Source organism: Lissotriton vulgaris, chromosome 10 (assembly GCF_964263255.1).
Source record: "Lissotriton vulgaris chromosome 10, aLisVul1.2, whole genome shotgun sequence".
Lineage (NCBI taxonomy): Eukaryota > Metazoa > Chordata > Amphibia > Caudata > Salamandridae > Lissotriton > Lissotriton vulgaris.
The window spans coordinates 162,231,253-162,257,315 of NC_141698.1; the positions used below are offsets into that span (position 1 = coordinate 162,231,253).

The following is a 26,063-nucleotide window of genomic DNA, read 5'->3' on the forward strand; positions in this document are numbered from 1 at the left end:
CCTAAAATTACCCATACTGAACCCTAAAATTACACTTGGCATCCCCAAACCCACCCTGAACTCTAAAACTACCCTTAGCACCCCAAAACCCAAACCAACCATGAACCCTAAAATTACACATGCCACCCCAAAACCCATACCCACCTTAAAACTTAAAATTACCCTTGGAACCCCAAATCCACCCTGACCCTTAAATTACCCTGGGCACCCCAAAACCCATTCTCACCCTGAACCCTAAAATTACCCTTGGCATCCCAAAGCCTATACCGACCATGAATCCTAAAATTACCCCCACACCTCAAAACCACCCTAAACCCCATACTTACCTTATACCTACATGGAAAAAACACTTATGCCTTTACCATTCATGGCTTTACATTGAAAGTCGTTATAAAGGCATGTGTGGTAAAGGCATATACTTTGTAATGCCATGCGTTGTAATGGCATTGGGATGTGATGGTACTTGCTTTGTGAGGGCATGAGTTCTAATGGCATGCATTGCAGTGAATTTGTTGTAATGGCGGTTTCCCCTCTGAAATACACTCGAACAATATTACCAGCACATGGAGGCCACAGGACCAACTTTACACTCAGCCTCCCCCAAAATTAATCAAAGATATCCTTCACAAGTCTTGTGCAGGATATCCAAACCAACAAACTACAACCCTATCTCCAACAGTCTGTTCCTAGGTAAAGTACTCAAAAGAGCTGTGTTTACTAAACTATCTAATTTTACTAAGGAAAATAAGTTGATATTGGATCAACAGTCTGGATTCAAAGCAGTTAGAGGCGCAGAGTCAACCCGGAGTCTCCCTAAAACTGACAGTGGACAAGAACGGAGCATCTGCCTTGCTTTTTAACATAGCAGCATTTGACACACTATACTACAAAGACTCCTTTAGCTCAAGATATGTGAACATATCCTATAGTTAATTACATCATACCTTAATCACAGACCAATCTTGGTTTTCACATCACCGTTCATACCAGTCCCTCACAGCCAATACTATGGAATCCTTCAGTGGTCAGTCATCTCTCCTTTCCTACTCAAAATCAATCTAACCTCCAAACCAGACCTGATCAGATCATTCAACCTAGTATAACAACTGTGAAGATAAGAACATTATTCTAAAAATGGATGGCCCAGAAGACTTCTGCAAGTCAATACTTGGTGATTGCCTTTTTGCCTTAGATAAATGGATGGTGATTAACCCCCTAAATCTGAACACCACAAAGGGAGAGTTTATGACCTATGAACAATGGCACAAACAGCAGTCTATGGACATATGGCCCTAGGAACTTGATGCCCTGCCAACAATTTCAAGAGGAGTGAGGAACCTAGGAGTTACCATGAACATGGATCTGTCTGCATATCAATAAGGTTTACAAGGAGCATCAGATACACAATATATATTCTACAACTCCTCTTCCCAACTGAAGTATGCAAAATAAAGCGATGCATTGAATGCTTCAGTTAATCTCAGCCACTGGTAAATACTCGGGCCACATCTCAGTCCATTCCTATTATGCACGCACAGCCACCTCAGTTTGACCTCAGCCATATGCAAGAGTCATGCCAAATGCAGCTTGCCACATGCTGAAAGGTGATTGCTGCATAGATCAGCAACACTGGTCGTTTCAGATTGTCCACAGCGGCCTCATGCTTACCTCCAGATCTAAAGAACAGTAAAAGAAGTGTTTCTGCCTCACAGTGCCTTCAATGGATAAAGAGTGGATGATATTGTTGTGGAGAGTACTCCTGCACGAACAACAGGGCGGTGAGTGCTTCTAAATTATGTGAGAGGTGGTTGGAGGGATTGGCTACACTAAAGAGTAAGCAGCTGGCAATATCCTGCACATGTGGGGAGCACAGGTGGGAGGAAAATCCTCTGCTGTACTAATGGGAAGAAATGGAACAAGATTTCCAGCATTAATGAGCAGCAAAGGGGAGAGGGTTCCTGCCCTAATGTGGATGATAGAGGGAGTCATTCGACCGATGGGAGGGTAGAAGGAATTCTTAGCCTAACGGATACAAAAGCGTGATAGATACTACACTTACACCATCGTGTGGAATAGGAGGACACTTAGTTAATACAACCAGGGGACTGAAGAAGCAGGTAAAGGCAGTACCTTGTCAGAGGATAGAGACATAAGGACTATTGAAGGGAGGACCTATGCTGAATACATTTTGGCAATAGCATGCCTGTCAGACATGTTAGCAGGGTTTAAGTTTCACTGTTTTCACTTTTATATCTGTCACATAAAAAATCAAGAAACTATAATTGTATTTGCTGTATCATTTTCGTTTATTCAGGTTACCAACAATCCCCCCTCCCCCTCACAGAATTGCGTTTAGAGGGAACACTCTTATAGTAGAGCTTACTAGATCTTCTTAAAGATCAACAGAGAAACAGAGCAGCACAACTAATAAATAAAACAATAATAAAAAAAAACAGCAATACCTTTCTGTATATTAAAGAGCCCTGAACTGTCTGTAACAGGGTTTCAAGAGATGCATTGTATTTTATCAGCTTTCATGCAAGAAGCAGGTTTTAAATTTGGTACAGGCGGATGGTCCACTCTGTATGTGCTGTTCTCGTGGTCAGGAACCTGTTCAGTCTCACCTTTGTCTCTTACCCGCTTCTCTGTTATGAACCACAGATTCCGTTCAGCAGGTGGACAGTTGTTTTCAACGTGGTGCTTCATTTTCTTCGACTGGTTAACTATTTGTTCTAAGGCACATGCTGCGCTTGTTATTCTTCCAGTATGTGTGGTACTGTCACTCGCTTACGTAAAAGAAAGGTGAACAGGTACTATTGTGAATATATATATATATAATTTTTTTTTGCAACTAAGTTTAGTAAGTTGTACATTGTTTTTTTCCAGCTGAAGTCTGTAATTGAAAAAGTGATTGCCCACTTCCAAGACTTTGCAGTTCTTTTCTCTGTGGTAAGTTGGATTTTATATTAGTGCATTTGCACAAATCTCATGGTTTCCAAAATGTGTACTATATTTTAGTCCTCTGCATGCAGTATTTATGAATTAAGGTATAGAACTTCTAATGTCATGTCTCAGACTCTCCAGCTGTGTTCTCCTATACTTGTATGTTTTTGGTCTCCATCCCCTGGTCACCTGACACCTTTAATCTCCAGTAAGTAGAGTTTTTCCAAAGCAATCTCCCATTCCAGTGCCTATTCTCCCCACCCAACCCCCCAAGGATAAAGTGGTTCAACATTGCAATTTTACTCCTGAAAATGCAACATCATCATTCTTTTCTTAATTTTCTCTCCTGCCCTGAGTGTGTTCTCCGAGAGGCTGCCATCACTACTTCTGCTCTCTTGTGACTTCGACTTGCAGCCTAATTTCTGTTCTTTTCCTAGGCTTCGCATCTGCTTCTATAATTGGGAGTGCCGCAGATCAGCATGCTTTTGTTGACTTGGCTAAAGGAGTTTGTGACCTTTTTGGAGCTCCTTCTCTGGAATATTCAGTATTTCTCTGTGGTCCGTGTAGGTCCCTGTTCCTGTAGACAAAGGCTGATTGCAGGAACTGGATGAGACTCTCCAGATCAAGTGATGCGTGGCCTTCTAGCTCAACAAACAAGGAGACCCACTGCTAATTCATCTTGATTCCAAATGATTTTCTGAAACGCGCTCTAAGGTTTTGAGTTTGCGAGCCCATCCGGCAGTGGGCAAATCTGAAGTGCAAGTAATGTTAGGAGAACCCCTTCTTCCTTGTAGACCTTGCTGTGCCCCACATTAAAATTGATTTGTTAGTACACATTTCATAGATTCTTCAGAAGCTTGATAAGAAGAAGGAGCAGAGATATTAATAAAACTATTAAGCAACTAGGAAAAATTAGGATGCATAAAGTGTACATTTCTTTTGCACTGCAAAATTCATCAGTTTGTTTCGAGGCCTTTGTCTGAACTGGAATGCAAGGTACAACATTCTGGGCAAATGTCTAAAAAAGGTTGACAGAGTAATTGAAAACCAATTGTCTGTTAAGTGTACATTTTTTAAAGCTAAAATAGCTCTGCTTCATCGGGGTAGGAAAGGGGAGGGAAGTGGAAGTAATGGAATTTAAGATGGTGAAATGCAGGGCTTTCAGTTTTGATGGCCTCGGGTGGAACGCAAAAGCTGTATAAACATCTTCCTCAGCCATTATAACTGGGGCTGAAAGAGGCTCTAGAGTAAACGTTGGTGACAGTGTTGTTAGTTTGTGTGTTCATGGACACCGCACTAGGCTTTATTTTATCATGCCTAGTGGGAATAAGCAGTTCTATTGATCTATTTAGCTGTCACATGACTAAAATAATAGTGAAAGGATGCATATTGAAACGACCTGCATTTTGTTCTGTACTCTCAGGAACAATTTGGGCTTAAATAACTTTTCAAATATGCTTAGTTGTCCTTTTTCAATACAAATTAATAACATTTTAAAGGTCTCCTCTGGCAGCTGCTAAAAATTGACCATTCTTACTGTGGTTTTAAATCTACACGCATGTGACTGCGTGCTTTGGCCTATATCAGGACAGTCTCTTTTGGTGGTGTACAAAGCCCATTACTCTACATTGCTTCACGGAAAATGAATTCACCTCTTCAACCATCATGTGTAAGATGAAGACAGCTCTTTCTATGTAAATTTGCATACTCTATGTTCTTGTTTCAGAGCTGGCTGCTGCAAAGTACAGTGAACTGGAATAAGCAAATTGACAATATGGATGCTAAATTGAAGCAGTAAGTACCCTAGGAAGATGGCAAAGTTTTTGCTAACTTCGGGTGATAATTACAGAATTTGACCAATTCTAAAATTTGCCTCCAATGGCTCTGGACCTTTTCAGTGCAGACACCCACAGTCTTAACCTCTGGCGCCATCATAGGGACATGCCAAAGTCAACTGGCCAGTTGAATGGAGGTGGAGTTTGGGCCGATGCCTAGTTCACAAAGATCTCCATCTTAGCATAGATTTAAACTGACACTCATAGACGTATTCATGTGCAGAAGTGAAGTAAGCATATCTAGACCTCTTTTCTGTCCTTTTTCTTCAGTTACATCGCCATCTGGGTATCATTAGCATGTATATTGAACTGCAGTGTGAACAACTTGATAATCCAAGCCATCGGGGGGGGAGGAAGCATCCCTCTGCAGTTACACAGTCACATGAGGTTGCAGCAGAGACAAACTGGCTAGATCTATCTGTTTCCAGGAAGTTGAGGACCATTTTCTCCCAACATTTAGCCGGAGCAAACATTCGCTAATATCCAGAAGTGTTAGTCTGTCCCATAAATGCAACAGGGGCCTGAATGTTCATATCTAATGGCTTTTGATGATCCAAGGGAATTTAACTGTTGGCAGACTCAGACCACTTCCTCCCTGACTGTACTGAAGATTGGCAGTTTTATAAAGAAAAACAGGCTGGCAATAGGTGGATCTGTCCTTGGAAATCAAAGCTGTACCTCACTTGCACTTCAGAATTGGAGTTGGAGGACTGTTGGATATTTCAAGATCAAATAACGATGAAGGCTGCAGAAAGAAATTAGCATTCATTGCAGAGTAAGATGGGCAAAGGGTTTTTCATGGTGGTCAAAGACTATCCAGTTTTCCTAAAGCCATCTTATTTGTCTTGGTAGAAAACTAAGACAAATTGATTTTGAGTTTTTCGTTGGCATTCGGTCACCAATCTTATTTCCCAGTCCGCATTAAGGAACTGTTTGAGATGGATTAAAAGCTAAGTTTGAAATGAATGGGGAACAGAGAAAGTGCAAAAAGGTCAACCAATGTCAGAATGAAAAAGAGGCAAAGGCAAGGTAAGAGGAAAATACTATATATTTGGAAATGTTGACAACCTTTTCCTAGCAGGACCTAAAAGACTATCAGTCTGTTACTGTGTCATTAGGATTATCTCCTCAGAGAGGTTCATTGCCCTTTTTCACTTGCTTTTAAAATGATCAAAAAGAGTTTGGAAGGCAGTCTTTGATAATTGAGTGCTCCACATCTTATATAGGTAAATGGGGACATATTTTCAAGAGAGGAGATGATATGGGGACACACTCAGCCAGTAAAGAAACATGCTACCTTAACTCGTTTTGCACAATCTTGTATTTGGTTGACATTTATCAAGATCTGTGCAGGTCCCCAATCATTGTGGAGTTGTTCAGTGCGAGAGGGTACAATGTAACAATCCTTATTACCGGAAGTGCTATGCCCTCTACATAATTTGCATATGTTGTGGTCTGTTTCTACCTGTGCACATTATAGTCTGGGGCCATGCAAGAACCTTGCCTTGTTGGCTTCTGTGTATTATTTAGCTTAAAATTCCCTTTTTCTTGAATCAACGATTGCATTTAATTGTTCTGTGCCCATTTCCAATGTTGTTCTGCTTTTAAATAATTTATTTTTTCCTAGGGTCACCCTCTACATTCAATTTGTACATTTGGACTTCACTTTTCTTTATTGTATTACTTTGAGTGTGTTGCATACTATTCACCAAATTCCATATCTTATTTTCTTTACCCATCTGCACTCTTGTTGGTTTCAGTGTTCTTTGCTCTGGTTCTCCTGTCCTTGGTCTGTTTGAAGCAATTCTCTTCTTTGATTAAAAACAAGAATGCATCCATAAACTTGTAGTCACCTAGCTTGTCCAAGATTCTTTTATTAGTAGGCTGTCATAACTTGCTACACCCTCCCCATCCCCTGGCAGTTTCTTAAATTATATCTGTACTTACATCCTGGTCTCTTGGATAGCACATAGCGCATCCTGATCTCTTGGATGGGCCCAATGTATCACCAGGGTTGAAAGATCTCAGAAGTAACTGTCTGATTTGGGACCATTATAGTGGTGTCTTGAGGGTTTCACAATCTGTGCGGCCACCAGCCCATGGGCTAATGGAATAATTTGAAACAAAAACTAGCACCATATACATAACCATGTCTACATTCTATGGTTTGGCCTTGTCTAAAGGCAAAACTACCAAACTGCAAAAAAATTTAAAAGCTTGGTATTAGACTTACATTTGCCTTCCCTACTCAATTTCACGTGGAAAAGCAATAGCTACACATGACATTGCAAATCAGATTTAAACCCACAAGCACAATCATTGTTGAGTAAACTTCTCAATACTTTCACAACAGTAGAGCCGTAACTTCCTTTCATGATTTACCATCACGTAGCCTAAAGGAGGCGCAGGCCAAACATACCCTAATTTTCACGAGCGAGAGAATGAGACGCATACTCCACATAGCTAACCAGAGGCTGTAGAACTCCCAAACATTTGTCATGCAAACAGTCAAGCCCTCACCAAATTTAAAGAATCCTAAAAATGGTTCTCTCTATAATGATGATGAATGAACAGTCCAGGAAGACCAAAAGCAAGCAAAAGAAGCAATGAAAAATTAAGTAAGAGCTTGGGTACCCACAGTTTAAAGAATTATACAAAATCAATGCAGAGCAATGCAACGACTAGCATACTTTGGAGGTATAGAATTATAATTTTATATCTGGGCCATACGTACAAATGCATGCTGCACTACCCCACACCTCGCTTAAACATCAGTTTATCCCTTGTTAGTATGTTATTCACTACTAAAGTGTTGTTTGCAGGGGTGTAATATATACTCCCGCAACCCCTACGATGGATGGGGACCCCAACCCTTCAGTTGCCCCCATGCAGCCCAAGGCCTATGAAAATCTGTGTGGTATGTGAGACAGAAGGGCTACTATTTACATTCTGCAGGGGGCCCCATCATTTTGCAATATGCCACTGCATCGGGAGCCCTCATTTCAATTAGTCTGACCCTTATACCTGCAGGAAAAAACAATCATGTTGACGGGGCTGAGTTTGGGAAAGAATGCCTCTATACATAAATATATATCGCAACTGCATAAGTGCACATGTTGGGAAGCACACACCTCGAAGAGAGGATATACATTTGCATTAATTAAAAGGCACACTTGTTTGGCCCATGAACTGAACAATTTCCATGAACACATGTATTTATTGCACATTTCTTTTTTTTCAAAGGACTACTCACAGTAAAGCATGGTATTTAGAATTAATTCATTTCCTGACACAAAATGTCTTTTTTTTTTTTTAGGAGAAATTCTTACCTTTCTTGGACATGTTCCAGAAGGAGACTGTGAGGGTGGAGGTCTGCAAGTGTATAATGGAAGCTTTCATCAGGCAAGTATAATGTATTCTAATGAATTGAAGTGCTGCCTGGAAAATCAAAGCCTACCAGTGAAGGCTTTTGGATGAAAACTAACATACTGCTTCATGTGCCCAATGGCATTCGGAAGATATTCTTTGTAGCTTAGGCTTGAAAAATGTAAAATTATTTTTGAGAGGGAGATGTATTTGTATTGCTGTGAATGTATTCCCAGTCGCCAATTACAGTTTCAGCTGTAGTGCATGTAAAGAAATATTAATTTGATGTAAAATTGTGCTGCCAGCACGGCCAAAGGGCATTTTCATTTATCTTCTGTAGTGTTTTTCATTAAGAACTTGAAAGACCCAGGTGTAACCTAATTAGTCTTTGCAGCATGCCTTTATAAAGTTTTATGTAACAGTTTAGTTTAATGATGAATCCACTTCTGCATTCTTAAACTTGAAATACAGCCATGAGATACAAAGAATGCTACAAAAGATACATAACCAATAGAGAAGACAGTGGTATCTTAATCACACCATATGTGTGTATCAGCCACCTGCAACCTTTGGGAAGATATTTTCTAAAATTTGTATAGATACGTAATTGGGTGGCAGTGTTTTCCCAAAGGCTTCCATGGTTCATCCACAAAGGCCCACCCTATATTATCACTGTTTGTACAGAGAGGGGCAAGCATGTTGTAATCCGAGGCATGGTCGCGTAGACTTGCTACTGTTTAAAATATTGAGTTGTGAGGGCAGTGTTTTTTATTCTTTATTAAGAAGCTCTAACTAGGCAGTTTGCTTCCCTATGGGCCAAAGGTATTCACACAAGGCTTTTCTCCAATACCTCAGGGATATTTTTTCTGTGTAAAGAGTAATTGTTACAAGTATAGAAGGCCAACCAAAGTTGGAACCGAAAACCATAAAAAAGGCAGTTGTCCTTCCAAAAAGATTATTAGGTGCCTGCTGCAATCCTGCTTATATTGTGGCAGGACGTTGCCAAAGAGCAAGAATATGCCTTTAATTAGTCCATTGTATTGGTTAACTGAAGGTCTGTCCATGTAGAAGCATTTTTGTCATTGGTATGAAATGTCTGACTGATCCCACAGGTTTTTGGCAGAATTTACATGTTTATAATGATTGCTCTAATATTCGTGTAGTTGGTATACTGCGCCCCATTCTCTTTTTTCAAGTACAAATGTTGTTAGGAGTTCTTTTGCATAAAATGTTACTCTGAAAGCATAATTCATGCATTATATTTTACAGAAATCAGCAAGAATTGACCAAGGATCCTGTGATACTAAACGCTCTACTGCATGTTTGTAAGACCATGCATGACTCTGTAAAGTAAGATCAAATTATGAACCAAAATATTACATTATTATGTGGTTTTGCATGATCTAGAAAATGTGGAACGTTGTCTGGTTCAGATTATGGTTCTGTATCCCAAAGTTGTTTCTTATTGTGCACTCATGTTAAAGTATGTTTTATATCTCACAAGGAGGGTTTCTATCAATACGTTTTTCTACTCATTCATGTTATATATGTTAATCCTAACTGTACTATTCAAAATATTTGTAAATAGCACTTCTGTTCAGAAAATTACATTGATGGTGTCAAATATTGTTTACATTTAAACTCCACCTACTGGTCATACTTAGTGCATATGTAACTTTATTGAGACTAAGTGAAAGTTGGTTGAAGTGTACTTTTGATTTTTTCAGCCACATATTCACTTTAATCAATCTGAAGGGAAATCTTTTATGACCGTGCTAGAACTGGAATACAAAAATGCCAGAGAACTTAAATTTGCATGGGACTAATGGGATGTCTCAGTGGCCACAATCATAGCTTTTTTCAAGACTTGGCAATTAAAAAGCAGCACATTGGTGTGGGTTAGTGGTTATACTCACTATTTAAGGACTAACTGATGCACATAAGCACCATATCAAACAATTATTCTGTGATCAGAAGGTTAACTCCTTAGTTATCATAATTTGGTGCATTAAACTGTTTTGGCGAGTTCTGTTACCCTAACAGGTGATCCTGGCACTATCAGTTAGCCAGGGAAGGTAGCAGCTGGCGCTAGTGAGGGAACAGGTAGGTTTTAAGTTTTTTTTTCTGAAAGCATGCGAGGTTGGAATCAATCTGGAAAGTCTTGTGGGTGAATCTCTCATAGATTAGCAGCCACAAAATGGGAAGGAGTGACCTCCTATTCTTTCCCTCCAGGAGGTGGATGGTTAGAGAAGAACCTAAGGTTCTATAACAAACATATGGAGAGATTATTTTTTTGTAGTCTCTTTATTGGTTTACACTAAATAAATTAAAAAAACAACCATTTAGAGCATCAGCATTTCCACATATATTGAAATTAGAAAAAGAAAGACATCAATAGTAACAATTTCCCATCTTTCTTCCCCCCTTCGCTGCTCCCGTCGTGCCCTGATAAAATATAAAACGCCACCTATAGTCAATGAAACAGAACAGATATTGTGAGCCCTACGGTCCCCCGTAACTGTGAACAGTTCACTCGGTCCCCCCAATGGGAGAGCTGCAATGCTAAACTAGTTTATACATATATGTAATCTCTAATTTCTGATGGGCTCAACCCCAACAGGGTGTCCTACTGGCCATCTTCCTTCACCTGCCCACAAACTAACTCATTCTAGGTTACGATGCCTGTTCTCCGCTCACCCTTCCCTCTGCATACACACCAGGTCCTGGGGTTTCCCTCTAGTCAGCCAGCATTGCCACCAATGCAACCAGATTATCTCCTATTTTTTAACCCTATTGTACATGTTTTTTCAGCACTTATTGTGCCACTGCCCATTCTGACATATCGTGGAGTCAGTCGGAGTACCTTGTGGAAGTAGTCCCCATGAATTTACATGCAATACGGCCTTTTGCAAGCAAGAATCCCAGTTGAAGAAATGTCCTGCTTAGTATCTTGTTCTCCGGCATCGATATCAGGCCCAATAGAACCATAGGTGGTGTGGGTCGCAGGTCCCAACCAGTAGCCCTATTGAGGCTCTCTACTATGCTCTCCCAGTATTGTGTTAGAGATGGGCACTGCCACACCACATGCATAAAATCTGCCACAGGGCTCCCACACCAGGCACATCTGTCTGTCCACGTATTCTAAATAGTATGCAAGATTTTAAGTGAGAGATACACCTGGTGTTTGTAATTATATTGAATCAGTTTTAGCCATGCTTTTGAAGCGACAGTAGGGGTTCCTCCAAGGCTTCTTCCCACCTCCACAGGCTTTTGGTATTATTCTCGGTAGCTCATCTGTTAGCGCCCAATAAATGTGTGAAGTCAATTTACACCCTCATGCCAGCGATATAAGTGATACCAACATTGTCAATGGCGCCTCTACAGATAGAGATTTGATGAAGAAAAACAGGCCCCATTTTTGGAGCGCAATGTGACAGATGCACAAAGCCTTAAAGATCGACCACTTGGCAACTAGAAGTTAGTTGAGGGCAGAAAGGTGTTGACTAATGGTAGGGTTAGCAGACAACCTTATCGTAAGAAGTGCAGTATTGTTTTGAATTGCTTAACGATTTTGTGTACACTAGGCAGGGAGTCCAAGGTAAAGAAAACCTCTATTGTGTAGTTGTGGAATCTGCTATCATATCATCCAACACAAGCTCAATCCAAATATCCTTTCCATGTATAGTCTCCTGTTTCTGCACGCGGTCTACAGTGCCATCTGCCATCATGTGTTTTCCTCGATTTCCCCCAAGGGCATGACTCTCCCCACATGCCTCCATCTCAGATGGACATGACACACTCTTCTTCCTATGTGCTCTAGTCATGGCTTGCCATCATCTATCTGGAATGATCCCCACTCAAAAATGTGGTCACCCTACAAATTGATAATTCTAGGTCCCCACCTGTCCCTTTTGACTTTGCAAACCTCAAAGTCTGTGTCAACTTTAAAAGAACGTACGTGGTTCTTCTGTGCACTCTGATCTTAGGAGATGTTTAGTGACCACCCATCTATATGTAGATGATACCCAATTGTACGAAAGAGAAAATTCTCTGGATTTTAAGTTTGGTAGCTTTCACACCAACCATTTTCGTCTTTTCATTCCAACTATGTGGGACAGTGGCAACAACAAGGTCACTGTCATTGTAGTGTTAGTGTAGGGGTTGAATCCTAGGAACACTCGAACCTTATCAACACATAACATGATTACATAACAGTAGTTGATTTGCTTCGCACTGCAGTAAACTAGAAATCAGTCTGTCTCCTTTTCCATTGTGTTCCCTCAGTGGAGTGATGGCAGTGGTGGGATGAATGCAGCTGCAGAGTCTAGCAATTATTTTGATAAAATATGGAGGTTCACAGTCAGTTTTGTCCAGTGACATAATAAGCAGATGCACATAGATATCATGTAGAACTCGAAAATCATCTTGACATCCAGTTTGTAAAAAACTAAGTAATTTAAATGTTTTGCACAGGCTTAATCTGTCACTATGCTGCGCTAAAATGTATGCACAAAAATAGGTATGCATTATCTTGAAATGGGTGAGAAGATTATATTTTTAAGCGCGACATTAACATTTTAATTTTGATCGACAAAATTGATCTTGGAACACGAGGAGAAACAAATATACTAGAATAATGTCATGGCTGCAAAATCTATTGTGGAATGTTGCTGGGTCAAATAAAAGAAAAAAGGACAAGCCTGTGTTCAGCTTTTAAAATATAGTACTGCAAATATGGCCCATCGTTCACAAAGGGTTGGCAAGCAGAGGCTTCAACTCTCAATTTGTGAGTAGTGCAGTACCCAATAAGAATAAGATGGAGAAGAAGTAACAATATTTAGAAAAGCATCTCTTAACTTTATCTTCCGGATTGAGAATTCTCAACTGTGCAAGGCTATTTTTTTGTTCGCTCACTTGTTAGAAGAGCTGCAAAATGCATCTGAGATGTTAAACTCACCCTCTCTTAGGGTGGTATACAATCATTGAAGTCCAACTAAAATCTGACATATTTAGACAGGACAAATGCATGAAAGTCATTAGAGGACTGATAGGGGACTATCCACTGATCTAGATGGCTGCACTGTGGCACTACCTCCCCCATTGTTTTCCTGAAATAACTTAATAGGAATTTGAGGAATCTGATGGTGTGTGGAAGCGGTGTCTACCTGCTACTTCCTCAGACAAAACTTCTTTAATCTGAAAGAGACTGTTCGATATAGATTCCTTACCTTAAAATTACCCCCAGACGTCTGACTGGATCCGGAGAATTTTTTCTTAGCATTACCCCTGCATGTCGGTAGGTGGCGTCGGTCAACTCCGCATCAGTCGTCTGCTTCGTGGTTGCCAGGATGACGTTGCGGTGTCTACATAGGCGCCCCCCTGCGCGCTGACATCAGTTCTTTCTTTTTCCGTGCCAGCCTGTGCAGTTCCAGAAAGAGCTACCCCATAGTCACTTTTTGCCTAACTTTAGCATTTTGTCGACTTCTTTTAGAGTCTTTCGAATCCTGGTGTGCGAGGGATGTCCCAACGCCAGACTGGGTTCAAGCCATGCGACTCCTGTCATCAGCTGATTTCTGTGACAGATCCGCACCTTGTGTGTCTGTGGTGTTTGGAGCAATACCACAACCCGAAATTGTGGTCAGACTGCCTGGTCATGAATACAAAGTCTTTGCTGGAGCAATTACGAAAGCGATTGGAGGCTTGCCTGTCGGCTCCTCATTGCTCCTGGTTTTGTTCGAGGGGAAGGTCTTGGGACTGCTTGCGGAGCCCCCACACCTCATCGCATTCCAAATCTTAGAGTTCTTCGGGTAAGTCCAAGAAGAAGGCGAAGAAGCACTGGCGCTCTACGCCTTCTCCCCATTGGTCAGATGACGCAACGTGGGATTTGGAGCTCGAATGCTCCCCTACGGTGCCTACTTCAGGGATGATTGTGCCAAACCCCCCCCCCCCCGTTTTGGGGAGCCGGAGCGTCTCCATCCCAACTTAGTATGCTTTACAGGGCCTTTCACCTCTTCTCAGGGCAGCCAAACTCCGCAACTGCGCCTTCGGGACCAGCAGATCCGTTAGGGGGGCCTAGGCCATTAATGCCGGCGGCTCCGGCGCCGAAGGGACCTTGTGGATCCAGGCCTGGGTCTGGATCGACGCTGGTCGATCTTACGCGACCTTCCCTGGTGGCGACGCCCAGGCACCGGTCGTGCCTCCTGCCTGCGCCGGCCCCATCCTCAGCACCGAGATGGAGCTGGACTGACGTCAGTCGATGTCTGAGGGTACTTTTGTTCCCCTGTTCATCCCTGGTGTTCCGTACTGCCGGAAGGTGGTGATGAAGACTGGGAGGGGTCGCTGGACCCTTTAGCAGACCAGCTGCAAGAACTGGACTAGATAGAGGACCTGGGTGACGCCAGTGGTCTGGACACTTCTCCAAACATTGGCTTGCTTTTTCCCCCTACTGTGGCTACGGAGGAGGGGCCGTCCTATGCTGTGGTGTTGCGAAGGGCAGCTCAGGTCTTTGGCCTTGAGCTCCCTTCAGTGGCAGTCAGTACTAACTTCCTGACAGATGTGCTTCAGCCTGCGGCGTCCTCCTATGAACCACTTCTGCCCTTCACCGAAGCACTCAATAACGTCCACCTTGTCCAAGCCCAGCACTGGGGCACCTGTGTAAAGGACGATTGCCCACCGCCATCGCCCTGGCAACCGCCCAAGGTAAGTAACCAGGAACCCCACGGAAGCCATGTGAAGTTTGGAAACGGCGTGTTCAACTCAAGTCAATGGGTAAGTCGCAGTTAGAATTTTAAAAACAGCTGGACCCGTCCCAGTGGACCCTGAAGGAACTCAGTGAAATACAGAAGTTTCGAGAGCCACCCCACCCATGGATACCCTAGGAACCAGGATACCTACACCAGGGAAGCCAGGTGCATAGGTGCGAAGTGGCGTCAAAAACCGCCATCTGAGTCCATGGAGGACTTCAGGAAGATGCTGCTGGCAAAGAAGTGGACAGTGCCCTTGTTTCTACAGCTATGTGGACCATGCGTCACAGAGAATGACCAGAAATGATGAACGGGCTGTCCCATGTCGGATGTCGATATCCAAAGGGTCCGTGTCCGGCAGGAGCATCAACAGGCTTTGGCAACGGGTGGCAAAAGATGATAAGGTACAGTGTCAGGACCAGCAAGGTCCAGGAGACTCACTAAGTGCAAGTGAATCAGCATAGGTCCCAAGCCCACTGTAGTTAAAGAAGACCCTTCTAGAGGGCCTGAAGATCTCTGGAGACAAGAGTCACCCAGTCTTGGCAACGGCCAGCCACACAGTGCACAAGGATACGGTTCTGGTCGCGTTGACGAGGGATACTGGCTGCAGACTCTGTCAAAAGGCAGTGCAGGCCTCGAGGAAGTTATAGGACCGTCATCTGTGTTACCGACCCGGTGGAAGACCAGGAGCAGCAATCGGTCAGCTGTGTTGCGGTGCCTGTGGATGCAGGGGAGTGAGTGCTTCACTCCAAGGGAGATTCATTCGGGTGTCTTTGGATGTCCACAGGACCTGGAAAGGGTAGGTATGGAGCATGGACATTGACAGTGCAGCAGGCTTGCGGAACAAAGAGATCAGGGGCAGGAGGAGTCTTTCTGGTTGCAGTCTCGGTCCCAAGACGAAGTCTGATGCGGTCAGTCCGACGCGGTCTGTACGACTCAGTCAGGATGCTCAAACAGTTGAAGAAGATGAGGAGCTTGATCTGAATCGAATCACACAACGAATCTAGAGACCCACCTACAGGTAGTCCCTTAAGTACCCTAAGGAAAGGGTTAGGCCGCTTCAATGGTTCGTCCCAGAGGAGGGTCCGGGAAGTGGGGAGGATACTCCCATATCCTTTGTCCAGTTTCGTGCCAGAGCGGGAAACAACGGCACCCTGAGCTGGTTTGAACTGGACTATGCAAGGAGGGCACAAAATGTGCCCTTCAAGCGGACTGACTGGCGCTTGCAGGCGCTTCCACCCTGCCCCAATACACCAAACACCTCCCCGTGACAGGGTTACTATTGTCATGCCTTCCCCTGCTAAAAATTGGCTCAGTAGCAGGAGGGCAGAACCATGTCTCAGGTCGGCAGCAGCCCTAGCTTGCTAACGGGTTCTGAAATACTTGTACGGGGAGCACTAAGGGCCTCCCGGAGGAGCTTTACAGTGCATGGAATCATACCTCCCATGTGGGGGTATGATTCCAACATGTTTGATACCAAACATGACGAGGTTTGTTACAGCAAGTTTAGAGATGGTCATCGCGTAATGATGCATGGCCACTCGATGTATCTAAATGGCTGATGCACTTACAACCCAATAGAATGGACTCCGAAGGTTATAGGGGTGTTGTGCTAATGCAGAGGCACCCTCACACTTAGAACTGGGCACCCTGCCTTCAGGATTGAAAAGGCCTGCTTTAGGTGGGACTTATAGGTTGTTAGTGCAGTGAACCTAAATATAGGGAATCCTATATCCGTAGTAAGTGGTGCTAGCACCAGCTTACACAGGCTGCAATGGCAGGCCCGTAGTCAAAATTTGAAAGGTCTCTCATGGGTGGCATAATGCATGCTGCATCCCACAGGAGACCTCTGGTGTACCTATGCCCTAGGTACTTCAATACCATGTACTAGGGACTTATATTGATGTACCAGTAGCCGTCTTCATTTTCCATGTGGAAATATCTGGAGAGTCCATCCGCATTGGCATTGTTACTCCCAGGTCTAAGTTCCACTGCATAGTCCATCTCCTGTAGGGAAATGGACCACATCAGAAGTTTGGAGGTTTCACCCTTCATCTGTTTAATCCTTAAGAGGGGCTTGTGGTCTGTCTGAACAATGAAGTGAGGGCCAAACGGGTATTGCCTCAGCTTCTTCAAGGCCCGACCACAGCTAAGACTTCCCTCTCAATGACTGACCAGTGTTTCTCTCTCTCTGGGTCAACCTCCTGCTGATAAAAGCTACTAGTTGATCCTTACCCTCTGCATTCAGTTGTGATAACACAGCCCCTACCCCTATCTCAGATGCATCTGTCTGGACAATGAAAGTTTTAGAGTGGTCAGGACTTTGCAGGATGGTAGCATGTACTTTAGGCCATCAAATGCCTTTTGACAGCTTACTGTCCACTGAACTTTCTTGGGCATTTTCTTAGATGTAAGATCATTCAGGGGAGTCACTATGGCCCAATATCCCTTGACCGATCTTCTGTAGTACCCAGTCATGCCCAAGAAAGCTCTGACCGGAGTATGGGTAGTGGGAGCAACCCTGTCCACTATGGTCTGGATCTTGCTCTCCAGTGGTTGATCCTAGCCTCCATCTACCAGGTGGCCGAATACACAACCTTCCACAGCCCTATCTGGCACTTGGTGGCCTTGATAGTGAGGCTAGTTTTTGCAGGGCCTCCAGAAACTTTCTGAGGTGGACCAGGTGATCCTCCCAGGTGGAGCTAAAGACGGCTATATCATCTGGACATGATGCACTACAGTCTTCCAGGCACGTGAGAACTTTGTTCACCAACCTCGGAAATGTGACAGGTACATTTGTCAGAGCAAAGGGCATTACAATAAATTGATAATGCCCGCTAGAGGTTGAAAATGCTGTTTTTGCTTTGTTTCCTCAGCTAGTCTGATTTGCCAGAAGCCAGGTCAAATGTACTCAGAAACTTGGCTGAGGCCAAAGTATCTATAAGTTCATCTGCCCTTGGAATAGGATGGGCATCAGTCCTAATGACTGCATTGAGTCCTCTGTAGTCCATTCAAAACCTCATCTCTCTTTTTCCACCCTTGGTGTAAGGTTTTGGCACAAGGACTATTGGACTAGCCCAGGTGCTATCCAAAAGCTCAATGATCCCCAATCCCAGCATCTTTTGGACCTCTGTCCTGATGCAATCCCTGACATAGTCAGGCTGTCATTAGATTTTACTCTTGACAGCAGGCTGTCACCTGTGTCCACTTCATGGGTACACAAGGTGGTTTGGCTGGGTCTCAGGGAGTGTCTGTACTGATTGAGGACTTGCCTACAATCAGCTTGCTGTTGTTCATTGAGGTCACTCTCTTCCTCCTGTCCCTCATCAGTTGCAATTAACAAGCCCATATCAGCCCTGTCCACAAAAGGTTTCAGACTGTTCACATGAAGTACCCTATGGAGTACCTAGGTCCACCGGGTAGGTGACCTCACTTTTTTGTTCAAGGGTAGTGTGGGTGCCACTCCACTTGTCTTGGAGAGCTGCTGGAGCCACAGGCTCCAACACTCACACTCTCTGTCCTGGCTCATAAACAGTTAGGACAACCTTTTGGTCATGCCAAGCTTTTGGAAGTTCTTGGCTGGCCTTCTTCATGTACTCAGCCAAGCGTGAACGCAGGCCATGGAATTAGTCTACAATCTCCAGTTTAGGAGGCTTTAGAGGTTGCTCCCAGCCTTCCTTCACTAGACACAATGGACCCCCTAACTGGATGTCAACACAGAAGTTCAAATGGGTTGTAGCCAACCCCCTTCTGAGGAAACTGTGTAGGCAAAGAGAAGGCAGGGTAGTAAGACATTTTCGCCTAGGCTTTTTCTGGGAGTCCCATAATCATACCCATAATCATACCCTTTATGGTCTTGTTGAAACTTTCAACAAGCCCATTGCACTGTGGATGGTAGGGTGTGGTAAACTTGTAGTTTACTCAGCACTCTTTCCACATGGCAGTGATATAACTAGACATGAGGTGTGTACCTCTGTTTGTTAAGACCTCTTTAGGGAAGCCCACCCTGGAAAAGATTCCCAGGAGGGCCGTGGCCAGTACAGAAGCTGTACTGGTTCTAAGTGGAATATCTTCTGGGTACCTAGTGGCATGGTCCACCACCTCTAGGATCTACCTGTGCCCAGATGCTGTTGTAGGGTTCAAGTGACCAACAATGGCAATCACTACCCTTTCAAAGGGGACCCCAACCACTGAAAGTGGAATTAAGGGGGCCTTTATGGTGACACCTGACTTACCACTGGCTTGGCAAGTGGCACAGGAGCAACAAAACTCATTTGTGCCTTCAGACATATGGGGCCAGAGAAAATGAGGGACAAGCCTATTGTGTGCCTAGGGAGTGGAGGAAACCTCTGGGGTATCCCCAGCCTCCTGGTGGCACCAGGCTTGGCGTCTCTACCGTCAGAGTACAGAAGCCCATCTTCCCAATAGATCCTATGGGACCCACTGATATTCCCTGCTTCCTCTGCAGTAGCTTGCATTCTGAGGCGTTCAAGAGAGGGGCAGGTTTGCTGCTCCAAACTCAGGTCTCCCCTGGAAGGGCCTTCTGGCCACAAGAACTCTACGTGGTCAAGCCCAAGTTCCTCTGGGACAGTACCTTCACAGGCGCTGAGATCATCTCTCTCAGGAAATGGTCTTCACTGGGAGTTTGTGAGGAGGATAAAGCCTTACCCTTTCTGCTTCTCTTGGGAGGCACCTGGTCCATTGTTCCATGATCCAGTGCCTTTTCAGTGCATAGCTGTTTGGCCTGAGCCCTGGTGACAGCGCAGCAAAGACAGTGGCAGAGATGCCCATCATCTCTGCATGAGTCCTGAACTCTTCTTCAGACCAACCTGAAGATTCTGGATCATTTCCCAACAGACAATCTACAGGTACGTCTGGAAATACCACAACCCTCTTAGGTCCAGTTACCCCTCCACAGCTGAGATTCACAAATTCCAAGAAATGGTCAGTCCTGACATTGCTAGCATTAGTGACTTCTTACACTTGTCCAAGGGTGATCTGTTCAAGGGACACAAGTTTGTCTGTCACCATATTCACATTGGTCCCTGTGTCCCTGTAAGCCATTGCTTCTTTTCCATTGATCAAAGGGTTTTGCCTACACTTGCCCATGTTAGTGGGACTTACCAGTAAGGTGGCAAGGTCTATGCCACAATCAAACACTAGAACAGTCGGAGCTGGAGTTCTGACTATGTGAGAACCCATCTCAGAACCCAGGGTTAACCCCACTAATCCCTTGGTTGCTATACTACCACTTGTACTTGTGCTAGGGGGAGCAAGTGCCTTGGGGCAGTGGTTTTAGGACTTTCCTTGGCCTTTGGACAGTCAGCATCCCTTGACCAATGGGTCTTTACCATACAAATGTAACACCAAAGTTTCTTTTTGCCTTTCTGGAAATTTTGGGTCTCAGCCCCAGATGCGGGTTTTTGTTGGGTCCCTTGTCAAGACTCTTTTTTTATCTTTACCTGTGTCCCTACCCTTATCCAGGGATTTAGAAGAATCTTGCTTCTTCTGGTCACCTCTATTACCATAGATTTTCTGCTTAACCCTGATGCGGACCCATTTGTCTGCCTTATTTCTCCATTCTTGGGGAGAGGTCAGATCAGAGTCCACAAGGTACTGGTGCAAAAGGTGGCTCTGACCGTTATTAAGGAGGCACTCCCTCATAATCAAATTCTACATTCCTTTATAGTCCTGTACCTTGCTTCCTTGAAAGCCAGCCTTACAGAGCCTTTATAGCTCTGTCAATAATCTACCCAGTCCGGGGTGTGTGCCTTCTGGTTGTCTCTGAACTGAATCCTATACTGTTAAGTGGTGAAGCCAAACCAATCCATGAATGCCCTCTTCAGAACTGAATAATTGCCAGCATCCTCCTCTCTAACAGTGAAGAGCTTATCTATACCTTGGTTAGCAAAGGAGGGCCAGGGGATAGCTGCCCACTGCCCTTGAGGGACCGTATGAACTTTACAGGTGCTCTCTAATGGAGTGATCCATTTCTGGATGTCATCCACCCCCCCCCCCACCCTGTTAAGGAGGGACTGTCCTGCTCAGGTTCCTAGTATAAAAAAAATGTCATGCCTCTAGGGACACTAGGGCTGCCACCATGGGATTATAGTCCCAGCTTTTTCCTAGCTTTTTGGACTTACAGGACCTCCCTGTCAATGGCTAACTGGCCTCAACTGAGTTGGAGTCTAACCTTCTCAAGCTTAATCAGATGGTGTTACCTTTCCAAGGAGTCCTTACTCTGGTTAGAGATTAAGGTCCCTATGGAACTTCCTGAAGTATTGGACTCGGCAGAGGGAGACCTAGATCTCCTCAATCTGCTTTGAACCCTCCCAGGAGGAATAAAGGAGGACCTACTTATAGGGACACCCTCTCTGCCATCTGCACTATTCCCTGTATCATCAAGGGGGAGACTTCAGACTCCTCTTGATCAAGCTCAGAATTAAGGCCACTCGGGGTTACCCCTGCTGTCCCATTTTCTGGACCCTCCCCACCCATTTTGTCCTGATTCCCCTAACCTGTCAAGGTTCTGGAGATCATCTAGGTTGTTGGATTGCTACCTGTATTCAACTTTCTAGCAGTAAACGTGGTCCTCAGTTCTTGGAACTTGAGGCCACTGTATCTAGAAGACTGGGGTGCACTAGTATCCCAAACTAAAGACATGGTTACTAAGTGTAGTGTGGTTTTTGCACCTACCTATCCTAGTGTAAACTAAACACTCAAAGGTTGGAGAAAGGGTTGTGCTAGACCCTTAACACCTTGGCTGCTAAGGCAATTTCCAGCCTGTGCTGGAAATTGCTATTTGACATTATTTATGACGAGCTCAGCTCGTCATCAGCACAGCTCCACTGTGCCTCATGACGAGCTCAGCTCGTCATGAGCAGGGAAGGGGTTAACTACCCAACCCTAAGTTCAGCAGAACTTACTTATTCTAAGCTGTATTGTATGTGCTTAATATTAGTGATGTTTTTCAATTAATCCAAACCAATATTACCTGGTAAAACAATGCAGACTTGAGTCCTTCCCCTGCCACCAATGTGAGAAGCGTGTGTAGTCTATGGTGCTCACTTATATAAGTGTAGCACCCTGCACTAATCCAGACGCCCCTTATGGTGATTTTAGTAGTCTTCTACAACCTTAGAAAGCTCTCTAAGTAGTAGCTGTGGAGAGCAGCCTTCAGGCTTAGTCCAGAAGGAGTGTAAGGCAGCTTGTTTTACCAGAGGGTAATCTCATTAGTACAGATTAAGTGAAAAGGAACCACACAGTGTATTTATAAAAATATGTATACATTTTAAGACACTAACACATACGTTTCTTAAACTTTATTCGATTGTTTTAAAAAACATCATAAAAGTATACAGAATAAAACATTGCACATACAAAGTTACAACACCAGGGGAAGTACAGATCATACGGTTGGGCAAGAAGGTTTAGCATAAAATGTAAAGATTCTTGTACATAAATTAAGGGAAAACCATACTTTGTCTTGCTGTGATAGATTTTAGAATAAAGGTAGCAGTAAAGAAACATAAATCTGGGCTCGCAAGTGAAAATAATAACTTCATTGCATTTCCTGTGGTATACGTAGAATATTTCAGAAACATAGGTTTAAGATAATAAATGCGCTGAGCTTTGTACAAAGGGCAGAGTAGGAGAAAGTGCAGTGTGCTTTGTTTAGTTAAACCGTCACACGGACAAGGGGTAACAGAATAGCATTTCATTGTAGGAAAAGCAACCAAATTATGTACAATGCCTAGTCTCAGTCTTGAGAGTACAAATTGATTAGACCATCTACTAATGGCATTAAGATACATAGGTATACCAGAAACATCATCTTTAAGGGAATAATAAAAAACATGAGTAGAATACTCTTTTGTTGCAGTTTTCCGCAAATCGGTTTTGACCCGCAAAAATTCATTTTTTACCTCCTGTTTGGTCAGAGAATTAATACATACAGGATCTTTACTCACATCCATATCAAACAGATCCTTAACAGTTGAAATCACATATTTTAGCCAAGGAATGTTAGAGACTTTTTCTAGAAGTAGACAGTCCTTGATAATGTCTTTAGTAAAGGCAGTTTCAAACTTGGTAAAAATGGATTTCCAGACCAACAGTGGCCTCAGTTCGATTAGGTCAGCTAAATAGTCCAGATCTAATTCCATGTGCGTTAAGACAGTGGATGCCGAGGGTGGGAGGCAAAGCAACCGTTTGAGGAACATATTTTCCGCAATTTGCAAGGCCCTTACATTACAATGTCCCCAAACCCCGGAACCGTACAATGCTACCGATGTACATCTATGTTTGTATATATTCATCATATCTATGATACGGTGGCTTCCCACTTTTGAAGCAAAGCGAAAGACGCCTAGGGAGGCTTTCCCCATTCTTGCTTTAACATTAGTTTGTTCTGGGACCCAGGAACCTCTGTTATTAAAAGTAACGCCCAGATAACAAAAATTATCAACAGTCTCAATGCGGTTTTCCTTAAAATAAAAGGGTTTAAGATGTTTAACCTTTTTGCCACACACCATAACAAAAGTTTTAGAATTGTTAATTTTAAGTTTCTTCCCCTGGATAAAATCGTAAAAACCATTCATCAATTTTTGAAGGCCTATGGGGGTCCTGGAGAGTAAAACAGTATCGTCGGCATAGAGTAATACCGGTATAGGAAGACCTCCTGCTTGAGGGGCATCAGCTTGGATTTTCTTTAAATCTTGCTCGACTGAATTAATAAAGAGCGAGAAAAGCAACGGGGCCAAAACACATCCCTGTCGGATGCCAGATCTTACCTTGATCTTTCTTGTGCACTCCCCCGCTGGTCCTTAACGAATTTGGGCCGATAGGTTGGAATAAAGTCTAGCTAAGAAGTGGATAATAGCAGGGGGGGGCACCCATACCCAATAAGGTTGACCACAACAAAGTGTGGTCAACCAGATCGAAGGCGCTAGAAAGATCCGCAAAACACAGGTACAGAGATCCCGGTTTGGCCTTGGTGTATTTTCCAATTAGAAGGTTCAGGTTAATACATTGTTCTATAGTACCAAGGCCTTTTCTAAAGCCATATTGGGATGGGGTGAGAATACTACAATATCTCCTACCCAGAGATGTACGAAATGCACACAATACTTAGTAAAGAAAACCGGTATGTAGGGGGGGGGGGCAAACCATATACTAAAATATGGAGGTATGCGAACCATGAAACACCAGTTTTCATTGCCAGATAATCACGCTTTCAGGAGGAAACAGAAGCACCAGGAGCAAAGACAATCTACTTCTGAAGCCTGCTCGTTTTTGTAAGAAAAGAACTTATGACCGAGCGTTCTCTGGAGCAGCACCACAAATTTGGAAAGCACTCCCCCCTAGCATTAGAAGAATTCCATCCATTGCTGCATTAAAAAAGGAAGCAAAATTATTCTATATGAGAAGATGTCTACAATAAGACCTTGCAGCAGTACCTATGGATCAAATCTTTCCATGTTTGCCTCCAGGTATCCGCCAGCCTCTCGCATGTAGTGGTGTAACTAAATGCGATTGTTACTAACTCAATTGCTGATTTAATTGTTGATTCATTATTTTGTTTATACACTTCCCTGAAGTATACTGTGGTATAGAGTTTGTAAATTGCAATCTATGCTTCCAAATGGTGCTATTGTTGATACACGGATGCAAAGCGCTCTGATACCCCTTGCACGGTCATGTACGCGCTATCGAAAACACGAAATAAATAAATGAAATAGACCCAAGCCAAGACTGTACCCAGAAGACGTAGAAGTGCTGGGGCCCCAAGGAACCACCCGAAGTAAGTAACCAGAAACCCCACGGAAGCTGTGTGCAGATTAAGAACACGACCGCTTGGTTAACTTAAGTCAATTGGTAAGTTGCGGTTGCAATTTTTAAAGCAGATGGACCATTCCCAGTGGACCCTGAACCCTGTGATAGACAGAAGGTTGAAGAGCAACTCTACCCATGGATACCCTAGGTACCAGGATACCTACACCAGGGAAGCTGGGTGCATAGATTCTAAGTGGCATCGGAAACTGCAGTCAGAGTCAGTGGAGGATTTGAGGGAGATGCAGCTGGCGAAGAAGTTGGAAGTGTCAGGTGGATTCCAAGCCTGGATTCAAGAAGAGGAGAACCTGCAAGCAGAGGGAACAGAGTCTAGGTCACGCAGGGGTGACCATGACGCAGGAGTTGTGTACCCACCAATGTTGGCTGTTGCAGGAGAGTTGACTGTGGCCTTTTTTCTGCAACTGCGTGGACTAGGCGATGTGGAAGACGACCAGGAACGGTGAACGAGTTGTCCCACACTGGATTTCGATATCCAGAGGGTCAGTGTCCAACCGGAGCACCAACAGGCCTTGGCAACGGCAACACATGGCAGAAGATGACAAGGTACGGTGTCGGGACCAGCATGGTTCATGCAACTCACTAAGTGCAAGTGACTCAGCTTAGGCCCGACCAATCAGGGGAGCCCACTGAAGTTGACCGGAACCGAAGATCTCTGGAGACGAGAATCGCCCAGCCTTAGTAACGGCCAGCCGACGCGGTGCATAAGGATGCTGCTCCGGTTGTGTCGACAAGGTATACTAGCTGCAGACTTATTCTGAATGCAGTGCAGGCCTTGAGGAAACTCTAGGACCGTCACCTGTGTTACCGATCCGGTGGAAGACCAGGAGCAGCAATTGGTCAGCTGTGTTGTGGTGCCTGCGGATGCAGGGGAGCGAGTCCTTCACTTAAAGTGAGTTTCCTTCGGGTGTCTTTGGATGTCCACAGGAGCTGGAAAGGGCCTGTATGGAGCACGGACACTGACTTTGTAGCAGACTTGCGGAACGAAGATATCAGGGGGAGATGGAGTCTTCCTGGTTCCAGTGTCTGTCCCAAAGCGAAGGCTGATGCAGTCAGTCCAACGCGGTCAAAACTACTCTGTCAGGATGTACAGGTGGTTGAAGAAGACGTGGAGCTTGATGAGAATCAAAACCCAGGGTGAATCTAGAGGCACACCTACAGGTAAGCCCTTAAGTACCCTAAGGAAAGGCTCTGAACGCTTCATTGGTACCTCCCAGGGGAGGAGCCGGACAGCGGGAAGGATACCTCTATGTCTTTTGTCCAGTTTCGTGCCAGAGCGGGAGCCGACGGCTCCCTGGGCTGGTTTGAACAGGACTATGCCAGGAAG

The 26,063-nt window shown here is 44.1% G+C and overlaps 1 protein-coding gene across 1 annotated transcript in view; it reads left to right on the forward strand.

Moving 5' to 3' along the window:
• Nucleotides 1-26,063, forward strand: part of VPS35L (VPS35 endosomal protein sorting factor like) — a 495,721-nt gene that overhangs the window by 191,867 nt on the left and 277,791 nt on the right. Inside the window, exons 20-22 of the mRNA XM_086940786.1 lie at nucleotides 2,887-2,949; nucleotides 8,095-8,180; nucleotides 9,414-9,494. Of these exons, the coding sequence (XP_086796912.1) occupies nucleotides 2,887-2,949; nucleotides 8,095-8,180; nucleotides 9,414-9,494 (230 nt within the window). The remainder of the gene's footprint in view (nucleotides 1-2,886; nucleotides 2,950-8,094; nucleotides 8,181-9,413; nucleotides 9,495-26,063) is intronic.